Here is a 12,816-nt window from a genome sequence, read left to right on the forward strand (position 1 = left end):
ACAGTTTTCAGAATTGGTTGTTTAACATAATATTAGTTTGATTTGATGGGGTCACGAGGTTGACTATTCTATCAATCGAGACCGCATGAAGGGTATGAAGGAGTTTTAACAAAATTAAATTAGTTGTTCAATAAATTTTTTAATTAAATAAAAATATTAAAGTATAATAAATTAATGGGTTGATATTTAAGAATTTTATCTAAACACTTATGAAAATTGAGCGTGAGGTTTTAACATTTAAAAGGCTATTTCAACCGGTGATGTCATTTTCTTCTAATAATAATAATAATAATATAATTATTTAATTTAGAGAAAATTATTTAAAGGCTAATTTTTTTCAAATTATTTTTTGAACAAAAAAAATCCAAATCAATTGTTGAAAATTCAGTCACATGTGTCCTTTCTAATTAAGATGCCTCACCAAATTTGGTGAAAAAGGCAAGAGAGGTGGGGGGCATCCTTGAAGAGAAAGAGATAGAGCACATAAGCTTTACCCTTAAAATTAAGGCATTATATTGATGAGGTCCCAAGTAGATTGTCCTTTGAACATAGCGGTGTCCTAGCGTGGTCAATTGACCAGTAAAGATTTCACACTGCTCCTCTTGGATTGGACCCATCATTTATTTGCTTGCATAAGTAGATGAAGACCTTCAGCCTTCAGGAATCAACTTGTCAGACATTTTCATCCATTAATTTCTCAAAAATAAATTCATCTCCTTTTTTCTTTAATAACATTCATAACTATTTTTCTTTCTTTCAGTATTGATGGGAAATTCACCTAACAAAAAAGTGACGTCACTTGAATATTGAAAAGGTTTCAAAGTTCAGAATGATCGATTTATTACTGACAAGACACTATCATTGAGTTATGCTATTGGACTTCACAATCTAAAAATAGGACACTATGTATTAAAAGCGATGTGAGGTCAATTCTCCAAATTTTTTTAAATAAATATTGAAAAATGTATATGAAAGTCACACTGCTTTTGTTAAGGATCAATTTTAGTTGTACTAAAAGAAAATGCACTTGATCATTGATTTTTTAAAATAAGATTTAATTTTTTTTATAAAAAAAATATTAAATCATTGTCAACATGTAAAACTGTCTAAATAGAGATGTTAAAAATTAAATATTATTAATATAAAATCAATATTTAATTATATTATTTCATTTCTCTTATTATTATTAATTTCACAAATAATGTTTTGGTGGAGTAGAGGATGAGTGAAAAGAGAAAAAAAAATTATGAAAGTTAATTATTTGAAAATATAATAGAAAATTTTTATTAAAAAAAGAAAAAGAAAAAAGTGTTTATAAGGTAGCCATTTATTATTAAAAATAAAAAATAAAAAATAAAAAAATCCCCATTTTAAGGACCCACTTGGTCTCATGGCCATGATTTTAAATCTTCAATTTGATGAGAAATAAAATAAATATAAGCTTAAATTAAATAATATATAGCTATTTTCCCAACTTCATTCATTTACTTCTTTTTTTTAAAAAAAAAGAAGCTAAATTTAAAAAAAAATATCAAATTAAAAGAAATTATATATTCAAAAGAAGTGTTGCAGTCAACATAAAATGGAACCGTTTTCAAATGTTTTCGATAGCTTGGGAAGCAAGGCATGAGAAATGACAATCTTTTTCATTATTTGGGAAGCAAGGCAAGAGAAATATGTCCTTTTCCACCTTTTTTCTTTCCTCTTGTTTTTCCGAAGGCAACTTTTGAAAAATTGGCATCCATGAAGAAAAATCAGAAGTGGACAATTCTTCATCCTCAAGAGCACATGTTGAAGAGAAAAAGGCACATTCCTCTTTGTTGATTTTGGGCATCATGGACCATTGACAATCATTCCACAAAAACCCTATAAAACCCATAGAACATTAGCTCCATTCCCTTCAAATTTCTATCATTCCAAACAAAACCCAACTGGGATTTTGATAGAAAAAATAAATGGAAGGCTTGACTTCGAAGACCATGGCATTTTCTTTTGCCATATTGGTTGTCTATGGTCTCTTGAGAGCAGTTTACACCATTTGGTGGAGACCCAAAAGCCTAGAGAAGCAATTGAGGCAGCAAGGTATCAGAGGTACTCGTTACAAGCCCATGTATGGTGACATGAAAGCTTTGAAGCTGTCCTTCCAGGAGGCACAGTCCAAGCCCATGACCCTCAACCATTCTATTGTACCTCGTGTCATTCCATTCTTCCACCAAATGTTTCAAAATTATGGTAAGCAACTTTATTATTATATTATTGCTTCACACTTTTTTTCTCTTTCTTTTCCATTAGTCAAATTATTTTAGAACTTATTTAGTAAGTGAAGATAGAAATAAAAGTGGAAATAAATCACATTGGTCCTGTTTGGGAATTGTTATGGTATTTAAAAAAAAAAGGTCTTTTTAGTTGTTTTTATTTATTTTTAAAAAATAATTATATACATATGAAGAAAATATATTATATATAAATATTATTTTTAAATAAATTTAAAAATATAGAAAACAAGTTAAAAATATTTAAGGTTTCTCAACAAATTTTTATTTTATAAAACGTTATAAAACATTTTTAAAAATTATTTATTTAAAATTATTTTTAAAAAAATATTTTCCAAAAAGAGTCTATAATTCTAAAGGTTCTACTTGTATTTTTTAGTATTTATCAAAATGTACTATCAATTTGTTAATATCACGTATTCATTTGGAATTTCATTATTCTGTACCTAAATCCCTTTAATTTGTATTATTTATGAGATGTGATAATTTTGTACCTTGGTAGATTTGTTTGTACCCTCAATGATTTAAATTTTGACATTCGAATTTTTTTAAATTTAAATATCCCTTTACATTATCGTGGGTGCTTCTTATTCCTATCTAATGATATTGTATTGGAAACAGGGAAGATTTCCATGAGTTGGATTTTCACAAGGCCAAGGGTGATGATAGTGGACCCAGAGCTGATCAGGATGATATTAGCAGACAAGAATGGCCAGTTCCAAAAGCCACCACTGAACCCTCTTGTGGATCTTCTAACCCTGGGACTCTCAACCTTGGAAGGAGAGCAGTGGGCCAAACGCAGAAAGCTAATCACACCTGCTTTCCACGTTGAGAAGTTGATGGTAATGTAAATCAAAAATACCATTTTAGCTTCCAAAAACAACAAAAGTATTTCAAAATAGCCAAAACTATTGTGAATCAATAACTTTCTGCAATTATAACCGAAGTGAATTGTAGGTACGAGTTTTTACTTCATATTTTCATTATGACTAATTGCATTGATAATCAGAAAAGTTCACTTCTTCCATTACGAGTAATTCCAAGAATATCTCAACTTTTAAAAACAAGAAAAGTGCTTTAACTACAGGAAACCGAAAAAAAAAATGTACAATAGTACTAATGGGTTGTGAAAAACAGGGGATGGTGCCAGCATTTTCAATGAGTTGTTGCAATCTGATAGAACGATGGAAGAACTGGGTTGGTCCACAAGGAACATATGAACTGGATGTAATGCCTGAATTTCAAAACGTTACTGGGGATGTCATTTCTCGAGCAGCCTTTGGCAGTAGCTATGAAGAAGGAAAGAAAGTGTTTGAACTTCAAAAGGAACAAGCTGTGCTGGTCATTGAAGCTTCTCGAGCCATTTACTTGCCTGGATTCAGGTCCATATCATTTAAAATCATGAATTTCTACTGTGTTTTTTAGCTTGAAGACCTCTTCTTATCATTGAATTATGCCTACCCTCTTTCAGATTTGTGCCTACTGTGAAGAACAGGAGGAGATACCATATAGACAATGAGATCAAAGCCATGTTAAGATCAATGATTGACAGGAAAAAGCAGGCAATGAAGAATGGAGATTCGGGCTACAACGACGATTTATTAGGCTTGCTGCTGCAGCTCACAGAAGAAATTGACAATGAGATGAGAATCGAAGATCTGATAGAGGAATGCAAGTTGTTCTACTTTGCTGGCCAAGAGACAACTGCCAACTTGCTAACATGGACAATGATCCTCTTATCCATGAACCCCAAATGGCAGGACAAGGCAAGAGAAGAGGTTTTACAGATATGTGGGAAGAAAATACCTGATCTAGAAGCTATAAAGCACCTCAAAATTGTGAGTACTTCCCCCCATGACTTGGCACAGTCATTGTTTTCAAAAACAGTTTTCAAAATATTTCAAGTTCCCCAACAAAGATTAGTTCTACAAAACATTAAAGAACAATTTTGAACAACTATTTATATAACCCTTTTGCAGGTGTCAATGATACTACATGAAGTCCTAAGGCTATATCCATCAGTGGTTAATCTGCTTAGGTATACTCACAAAAGAACCGATGTAGCAGGCCTATCTATTCCAGCTGGGGTCGAGCTTTATTTACCAACAATACTTCTTCACCACAGCCCAGAGTATTGGGGGGATGATGTTGAAGAATTCAAGCCAGAGAGATTCTCTGAAGGAGTCTCAAAGGCATCAAAGGGTGATCAGATTGCATTCTATCCATTTGGGTGGGGGCCAAGGATCTGTTTGGGCCAAAGTTTTGCAATGATAGAAGCTAAGATGGCTCTAGCCATGATTCTGCAGAACTTTTGGTTTGAGCTCTCACCCACTTATACTCATGCTCCTTATACTGTTATCACACTTCAACCTCAATATGGAGCTCCAATTATACTACACCAAATCTGAAGTAAGCATGTAGTTGAATAATCTAAGGCAAAGAGAGAAGACCCCATGGTCATCTTTCTAGTTGTTTTTCTTATTGCAGTAATCTATGTTACCATATATGCTAGGAATAATGAGGTTTAGCATCTTTATTTTTACTTTAATGACTCTACTTTTTCTTCATCATACCCACTCTTGCAGAGGTTGTAACTAGTGAGCCAAAAGCTGCATCAAATTCAAGGGATTGGGGATTTCTCTAGCATGATTAGGGCCAAATTGTATGCCTTTTAAAATGACTTAAAAAAAAGGGGGCAATTAGTGGGGGGTGGTCCAAGCAAGGAAAAATTTAAAATTCACTCATACAGCTAGTCATTTCATTCTACATTCTAGGCAAGCTAGAGGACATTTTGGATCTTACCAAGGAAAATTCCCAACATTCTTGAGGCATCTCTTCCTATATACAAGTCCAAAGCCTGGCTTTTTTCCTCTCACTCACTTCATGAAGTGGGGTTTTAGTTGGATAATCAAAAGCCATCTTAGGCAATAGTATCATAAAATGCCAAAAAAAAAAAAAAAGAAGACTGCATAAACTGCAATAGTTTCAAAGGAAGAAAACAGAGATGGTTTCAGTTCATGCAAAATCAAGCCAAGCCTCATCCATTTCAAGGAATTTACTCATCCATTCCAAATTCAAAGGGCCCTCACTAGAATAATCAAATGACTCATCCCCAACAAAGCTGGTTTTTGAGTCTTCATCTCCTTTTGAGGCTACCCTTTCACTTCCATTGTCTACACTCTCCATCTCCATCACCTTTGTTTTCTGAGGCCTGCACTCCACTGTGGTTGAACTTCTGCTTTGTTTCTCCTTCTGCTTTGTCTTCTTGCTTAAATGAGAATTCCAGTAGTTCTTGATCTCATTGTCTGTTCGACCCGGTAACCTTCCAGCAATCAAAGACCACCTAAACAAGGATCAAAAAAAAAAAAAAAAACAATCAAACCACATGTAAAATAGCATGATATACTGGACCCAAATCCTATATGCTTAAACTTTTAAGGTAATTAGTAATTCAATATGGTACTAGAGCTTCATTTGGCGGGAGATCATGTGTTCGAGCTTCACTATTGTTTCCCATTTGCATATTTATTTCCCCATTTACATTAGTTCAAAAGGGTTATTTGTAGTTGTTTGGCAGTTTAAAACCCCACACCCCACAAGCCAGAAGATTCATAGAAGAGGAAAACAGAAGGAAAGTAGAAGAAAAGAAAACTATACCTATTTCCAAGGAGTTTATGAAGCCTTAGTATTAAGTCCTGTTCTTGGTCTGATATATTGCCTCTCTTGATATTAGGCCTTAGATAATTCATCCATCTCAACCTGCAACTCTTCCCACATCGTTTCAAACCTGAAAAAACACAAAAACCCATCAAGCTTTAACATCAAACAGATGAAATCTAAGAGTTGGGTTGGGAGTTATACTTCAATTTTCATGAATTACCTGCTTTCATTGCCACACATTTCCACCTCTTTGCCCCATGAACTGCAATCACTTGAGCCAGTTTGTGGTCTTCCTCAGCTGTCCATGCTCCTCTGTTAGCTTCTTTCTTAGTACATTGACTGATAGTAGAAGCCATTACCACAATTACTCTCCTTCTTTGTGAGTGAAATCAAGACAAAGAGCTTTATATGCTAATCTTGGAGAGATGGATCCCTTCTATATCTATCTACCTTTCTTTGGGGAAAGAGATGGCCATTAACCCTCCATTTATAAATGACTGAGGTCTGCAGTGCTCTGTAAATTTTCACAAGGGTTGTCTATGAGCTTGATGATTGAAGAATGAGAGAATCTAATGTGTAGAAACATAGTACACAAACACTCGCGGCAGTCCACTCACATCTCTCTCTGCCCAAAACATAGGAAAAAGGTCAACAAATCGGATGGTTGTGGTTGCCTCACACACTTGATCTTCAGCCATAACTTATACACAATCTCAGAATAAAAAAATGGCAGAAGCCCAGATGCATGTGGTATGATAATTCTCTATGTGTTGTTGAACAGTGAGGTTGGTCCCATAGAATGGTTTCCAAGCAAGGACAACAAAAGGGGACATATTACAATTCAAAGATTCATTCTTCTTAGAATATATATATATATATACACATATGATATCATGAGCTTTCTCTTGGAAATTATAATAATAAAAATACACCCAAAAGCCAAAAACAGAAATAATTGCAGTGATTGGTTAGATCCTGCATTTTTTATTCAAGTTGTTCAGAGTTATGGATGAGGATGATGCTCGATGCTTTTAGAACCCCAATAAGATCCTCCACTTCAACCTTAAGTGTCTGTTTGGCCTTGTGCTTTTCCTTTTGTTTTTTCCATTTTTCTTGTTCTAAGCTGTGATTTTGTGTTCTATGTACAAAGCTCTGTAGTATAGTGTCCCACTTTGTCTGCCATGGTCTTTTTCTAAATTTTTTGGCACAATTTCGAGGTCCCGAATGAGCCCAGCATAAATGAGTTATTCTTTATATCATCTTTTATATTCCCTTTTGAGTTTTACCTTTTTTTTTTTCATTCGCTTTTTCTTTTTCTTTTTCCTTTCTCTACTTTTCAAGATTTAAATAGTCTTAATGTTTTGAAATTTCTAAAATATCAAATTTAATTTAACACGTGATCTAAGTTGTTGAAATTATATAAATAAATAAAATCAAAATATAAAATAATATAATTAAAATAAAAAATAATAAAATTAAATTTAAATACAAAGTACGAGGCCTAAAATATATGCGTGGTATTTTTTCATTAATTCTATTCTTCAGTATATACCATTTTTGGGGATGATAATGTTTAATCTAAAAAAATAAAAATAAAACTGAAATAATCTAGAAACTAGGGTTTATGGTTAGGGTATAGCCTAAGTGTCAAGGGTTTTGAAGTAGTGGCTGGAGTCACTGTCACAAGCCCTAGCATTAGGGGAATTATCATTACTTTACAGCAGACAATTTCCTGATCAGACTGTCAATGTCATGTGTTATCTTTTGATTCTTTTAGTTACCCAAGACCTGAAGATAAAACAGAAATGATGAGGAACGTACCTTGGACATGACTAGTTCTTGTAGTATTCATTCCTCAGAGTGCTTGATTTTTTATTTTATTATTATGGTTTTATTAAGGTTTAGGTAAAAAGAAGGGAATCATGAACCTTCTCCGGATGAGGAATCATCGATCATATGCCACTGGCCACCTTTCTTATTGGCTTCTTTGTGGACTCATACACATTGGAAGAGCATGGTGAGTGAATTCTTCATTAATGGAGGGCACATGATTATCAAAATAATTAGAAAATTTTTTATAAAAGAAACTCTCAAATTTACATTTATAGGTTTTTATTTAATCAAAATGGGGTAATTAATTAAAAAATCTACCAGTCCTATACTAAGAACCCCTTACTCTCTCAAGGTCAAAAAAGTCATTTTCCAAGTTTAAATTTCTTATTGTAATTAATTATTTGCATTGATAAAGGGTTTGCAAACATGAATTAAAAACGATGTCAAATTATTAAATTTAGTTATATTTATATCATATTTGTGTCGACTCACTCACCGCATTTAATCATTTAGTTTATTGTTTTATTTAACATATGATTATAACAAACTCCATATATAATTTATGTAATTGTAGTATCATATTGATGCAATCGTAGTTTGATCATCCCTATAGATTTTGAGAATATTTTAAAAGGAGTAAGACTCTTAAGAATTATTTTAATTTTAAAATTTAAAAATAATTATATTTAATTTATATGATTATTTATTAAACCAAATTATATTCTATTATCTATAAATGGGTCATCAAAATTTGATACAATTTTTAAATGGGTCATCATGACACCCTCCATTGAGTTGATGTGTCTATCAACATGTGAAGAAGTGAGCCAAATTTTTACATGACTTGGTGAAATTATACCATATGCTATATGCTATAATTATAGCTTTTGAAATAAAATATTTATGAAGCGAGACTGAATGAGAGGAAGATCATGGGGAGATATGATTACAATGAAAAATATCATATGACCATGAAGTTGAGGCTCACCCCCCATATTTTTGGGTTTCTCAACTTCTATTCAAAGGCCTTGTATTTTGAGGAGGAGTTTTTAATCATTGGCAGTGAAATTGAATCATTCACATTGAATTCAAAGATATGTTTTGATTTTAAGCTCATAGCATCTTCTGCAATGATACAGAATTCATTGAATTGGTGTTGAACACTTCCTCAATATAAAATAATTAAAAGAGGGAGAGGGGGAGAGAGAAAGAGAGATTTAGTTGATTGTATGATGGGTTCAACATGGGAATTATGAAAGTCTTTAATACTAAGAAATCCAAGTAAAAAGAGGATTATTCTAGTAATGGTAACCATGTATATGTGAATTGTTTAGAGTGAATAAAAATTTATTGTTAATCATTTGATAATTTTAGAATTAATTAATTAAAAAAATTAAATAATCCACATATTTGTGAATTTAATATCTTTCATATTTTGCTTGAAAAATGATTCATTTTTTACATAAATGTCTTTAACTATTTCAAATATTTAGATTTGGGTTTTAAAAGAAAAAATTATTTTTATAAAAAATAAAAAAGTAAAAAGAATAAGGACAATTTTATCAAAATATGATTAAAAAAATAGAGGGTTAAATTTTCAAAATTAGGTTTTCAATGCCCTTTTAATCAAATAACCCATAATTTTATGAGTGGAAAATTGATAAGTCCAAATTCCACATTTTTGAGTTATGAATGCAACATTTAAATCATATAAATTAAATAAATCCAAATTCAGAAAGTTATCAAAAATATTTTTAATCATGTATTTACTAAATCTTTAAGGAGACGAAATAAAAAAGAAAGAAAATTATAATGAGAATGAGTAGAAATGAAAGGAATCAAAATTAAAATTAGAAATTTGATTGAAGTGTTTACAAAATGATCAAGAAATGGAATGAAAATAAAATAAAGTGACTTTAAATTATTTAATAATTACAAGGAATGAAAATGAATTGTACATATTTACCAAATGTCATTCTATTAACAAAAAAAAAAGCCTTTGAGCCTTGTTTAGAAATCGTATTGTAAAAAACCGTTTTTGTAAAAAAAAATAGAGAATTGTTTTTAACATAAAATAATTTTTTGAAAGCTTGTTTTGAAAAATAATTGTACAACTATGAAAAATGATTCAAAATAAAGTCATGCAAATGAAAACTTATTTTTTTAAGAAATATTTAGAAACTACATAAAACATATTTAAAATATTATAAGTTTTCAAATAAACTTTTGTTCTAAAAAACATAAAAAAATAATAATAATAATAATAAGTATTCTTAAAAACTATTTTTTTTTTTTACAACTGTTTTTAAAAGTTATTTTTAAAAACTATTTTTGTTAATTATTTTTAAAAACATTCCCAAATGGGTCCTTTATTATTATTATTTTTAAAGTAATTGCTATTTTTGATTATATATTAATATGACTTTGATTATAACTCATTTTGAAAGGCATTAATATAACAAATGATATTAAATATTTAATTGTACAAATATTTATATAAAAAAAATCCAAGTGATTGTGCTAATATTTTATATTTTATCTTCTAATTTTTATTTTAATAGAGACTAAACTTAGATTTTAAGTTTTTTTTTCTTAATTATAAAATAAGAATTTAAAAAAAAAAATTGACTTGCTAATTTATCAGGGCATGTATCTATAAGGGTGGTAGTGAAAAGAAGAAAAGAATGAGTGGTGGTGAAAATAATTTTGTGGCTGAATCAATCCAAGAAAATTGATTCTCCCATTTTTGAATGTCATTCTCCAAATTTTTTTGGAGCTCACTCTTTGCTTACATTCTTTAGTGCCAGTAAGCAAGAGAAATATAGGGATGGGAATAACTCCCCTTGAATTTGTTGTATAAGAATGAAGTAAATAGTAGTCATGTTACTAAAATTTATTTTTAAATTAAAGAAAAAAATATTTTTTGTTATTTTCTAAAAATAATGTCATTTAGTAAATTGTTTGAAAAAATATAAATAAATAAATAATTTTTTTATAAATAAATGGTAATTCTCTTTTTAAGGTCTTTTTTTATTTTGATTTTCTAAAAAAATATTTGTAAATTCACTTTATATAATATCATTTAAATTTAATTCAAGTCTTATTCAAGATAAAAATAGTTTTAGTAAAAGATGAATACTGATATTATAATAAAATAATAAATTATATTTTTTTAAATATGGATATTAACATCTCTATAAAGGCATAACTGATTTTTTAATAAATAATAATGACAATATTATTTAAAATGAATTTAAAAATAAATAAATAAATTTTAACACATATAAGTCAAGTTTTTTTATTACACTTTATTTAATATTCAATTCTAGACATGGTATCTTGGACTAGTTTTGAGTTGGAGTTGGGTCAATATTTTAAATTTCAAATTATTCTAAAAGAATAATAAATTTATTAAAGAATGTAATGAGTTATTTTATGATTGTTTTCAAAAACAGTTTTCTGTTCTCCAGACCAAAAAAGAAAGAAAAACATATTTGATAAATAAAAATTTATTTTTTGTTTTGTATTCTTAAAAATAAAATAATATTTTTAGTTGTTTTTGTTTGTTTTGTAGGATTGTTATAAAAATAATAATTATATATATAATGATTAAAAATAAAATACTAGATATAAAAATTATTTTAAAAATATATTTATAAATATTAAAAATAAATTAAAAACATTTCAAACTTCCAAACATATTTTTATTTTACAAAATATCAAAAAATATTTTTTGAAATAATTATCAAATAAGGTCTAAACCACTAAGAATGCATTTGATAATAATTTAAAAAGGTGTTTCCAACCTTTTTCTTAAAAAATTAATTAATTAATTAAAATATGAAAAATATTTCCCACAAACACTATCAAACAAAACCTAAATTTCCTTTGATTTGATCTTATTGGATCTAGAATTCATTTGCTTTCAAATTTCTTTTTCAAAGCTTCTAAACAACACATCACATCATTCTCGATAAGGCATCTGTCTACGACAATGAGACAAAGTTGTATACTTACAGCCCCACTTTGATTAAGAAGATATGCATTGGCTCATCTACAACGCATATAGGCCAAAGCTAATGCTCAAAATTTTCTAGCATCCACTCATTGCCAGCTCTAAGGAGTGCGACTACGGCATCAAACAACTTGTGACAGCTTGTGGATTCTTTTTTTTTTTTTTTTCCCCTTTTTCTTTTTTTTAGTCATTTTGTGGTCCAAGGATGTTCTTCTATTGGCACATATTTGTAAGCTTGTATTCATCAAATGGATAATGGTCGAGATGTTTACATTTCACATTATATAAATACTTTGATAATATAACATAATGTACACAACTTTCATTTTCCTTTGAAAGAAAGATACAAGTCCCTCATCAAAATCCAAACTAGTCATCCTCTAACTTAAAAAGCATTTAAGCAACAAAAGCAACAATAGATAAGGATAACGATGAGATGAGTTTTTTTAGTTACCCGTTATTGGTAGACAAGTTTGAAAAAATGATAAATGGGTTTCAATTTTTTTTTTTTTTCTAACTGAAGTTGTATTCATTTGCATCTGACCCCATTTATAGATATATTTGATAAAATTTATTTTCTTCTTTTATTAATACATATAAATTTTTTAAAATAAATTATATTTTAAATGAAAAAAATTAAGAGAAAAAGAATAAATAGGTCAAGTATGAAAATTTTCTATATCCATCGTATCTAATTAAATTTTCTTTTAAATTAATTTTACAAGATGACTTTAGCTAAATGCATCTGACTTTTATTGATTTGAACTTTATCGAATACCTAGCTTTTTTTAAATGAGAAAATGAGTAGATAAAAAAGTATTTGATGAAATTTTAAATTAATAAAAATTAGGTATATTTGCTATTTAGAAATCAATTTTTTTTTTTTTTTTACGTGAATAGAAATATGTTTTCAATCCTAGCTGCTCAAGATGAGATGAACCGTTCCAAACCCGTCCGGTATCATCCCATGCTGCCTTGTTCCTACTCTGCTTGATCTTCTTGCTCAAATGAGATTAAAACCCAGTAATATTACTG

General features: G+C 29.5%; 2 protein-coding genes across 2 annotated transcripts; one reads left to right on the forward strand and one right to left on the reverse strand.

Annotated features, from left to right (window-relative positions):
- Positions 1-1,856: 1,856 nt before the first annotated feature.
- Positions 1,857-4,918, forward strand: LOC100254391 (cytochrome P450 CYP72A616). Its single transcript, XM_002281296.4, has 5 exons — positions 1,857-2,232; positions 2,895-3,115; positions 3,411-3,655; positions 3,745-4,111; positions 4,253-4,918. The coding sequence occupies exons 1-5, from the start codon at positions 1,956-1,958 to the stop codon at positions 4,679-4,681; spliced, it is 1,539 nt and encodes a 512-aa protein (XP_002281332.1). The 5' UTR covers positions 1,857-1,955; the 3' UTR covers positions 4,682-4,918.
- A 61-nt stretch (positions 4,919-4,979) lies between these two features.
- LOC100250947 (transcription factor MYB4) lies at positions 4,980-6,757 on the reverse strand. The gene is made up of 3 exons (XM_002279905.4): positions 6,154-6,757; positions 5,931-6,060; positions 4,980-5,616 (listed from the first exon to the last, which is right to left on the reverse strand). The coding sequence occupies exons 1-3, from the start codon at positions 6,287-6,289 to the stop codon at positions 5,289-5,291; spliced, it is 594 nt and encodes a 197-aa protein (XP_002279941.1). The 5' UTR covers positions 6,290-6,757; the 3' UTR covers positions 4,980-5,288.
- Between the last annotated feature and the right edge of the window lie 6,059 nt (positions 6,758-12,816).

This window comes from Vitis vinifera, chromosome 4 (assembly GCF_030704535.1).
Source record: "Vitis vinifera cultivar Pinot Noir 40024 chromosome 4, ASM3070453v1".
Classification (NCBI taxonomy): Eukaryota; Viridiplantae; Streptophyta; class Magnoliopsida; order Vitales; family Vitaceae; genus Vitis; species Vitis vinifera.

Excerpts from the sequence above, each read along its gene's own strand:
- LOC100254391 (XM_002281296.4), top strand. The coding sequence starts at position 1,956 with ATGGAAGGCTTGACTTCGAAGACCATGGCATTTTCTTTTGCCATATTG. Across the intron at positions 3,116-3,410 it reads TCCACGTTGAGAAGTTGATG|GGGATGGTGCCAGCATTTTC; the intron begins GTAATGTAAATC and ends TGTGAAAAACAG. Across the intron at positions 4,112-4,252 it reads CTATAAAGCACCTCAAAATT|GTGTCAATGATACTACATGA; the intron begins GTGAGTACTTCC and ends ACCCTTTTGCAG.
- LOC100250947 (XM_002279905.4), bottom strand. The coding sequence starts at position 6,289 with ATGGCTTCTACTATCAGTCAATGTACTAAGAAAGAAGCTAACAGAGGA. Across the intron at positions 6,061-6,153 it reads ATGTGTGGCAATGAAAGCAG|GTTTGAAACGATGTGGGAAG; the intron begins GTAATTCATGAA and ends GTGTTTTTTCAG. Across the intron at positions 5,617-5,930 it reads CATAAACTCCTTGGAAATAG|GTGGTCTTTGATTGCTGGAA; the intron begins GTATAGTTTTCT and ends ATCCTTGTTTAG.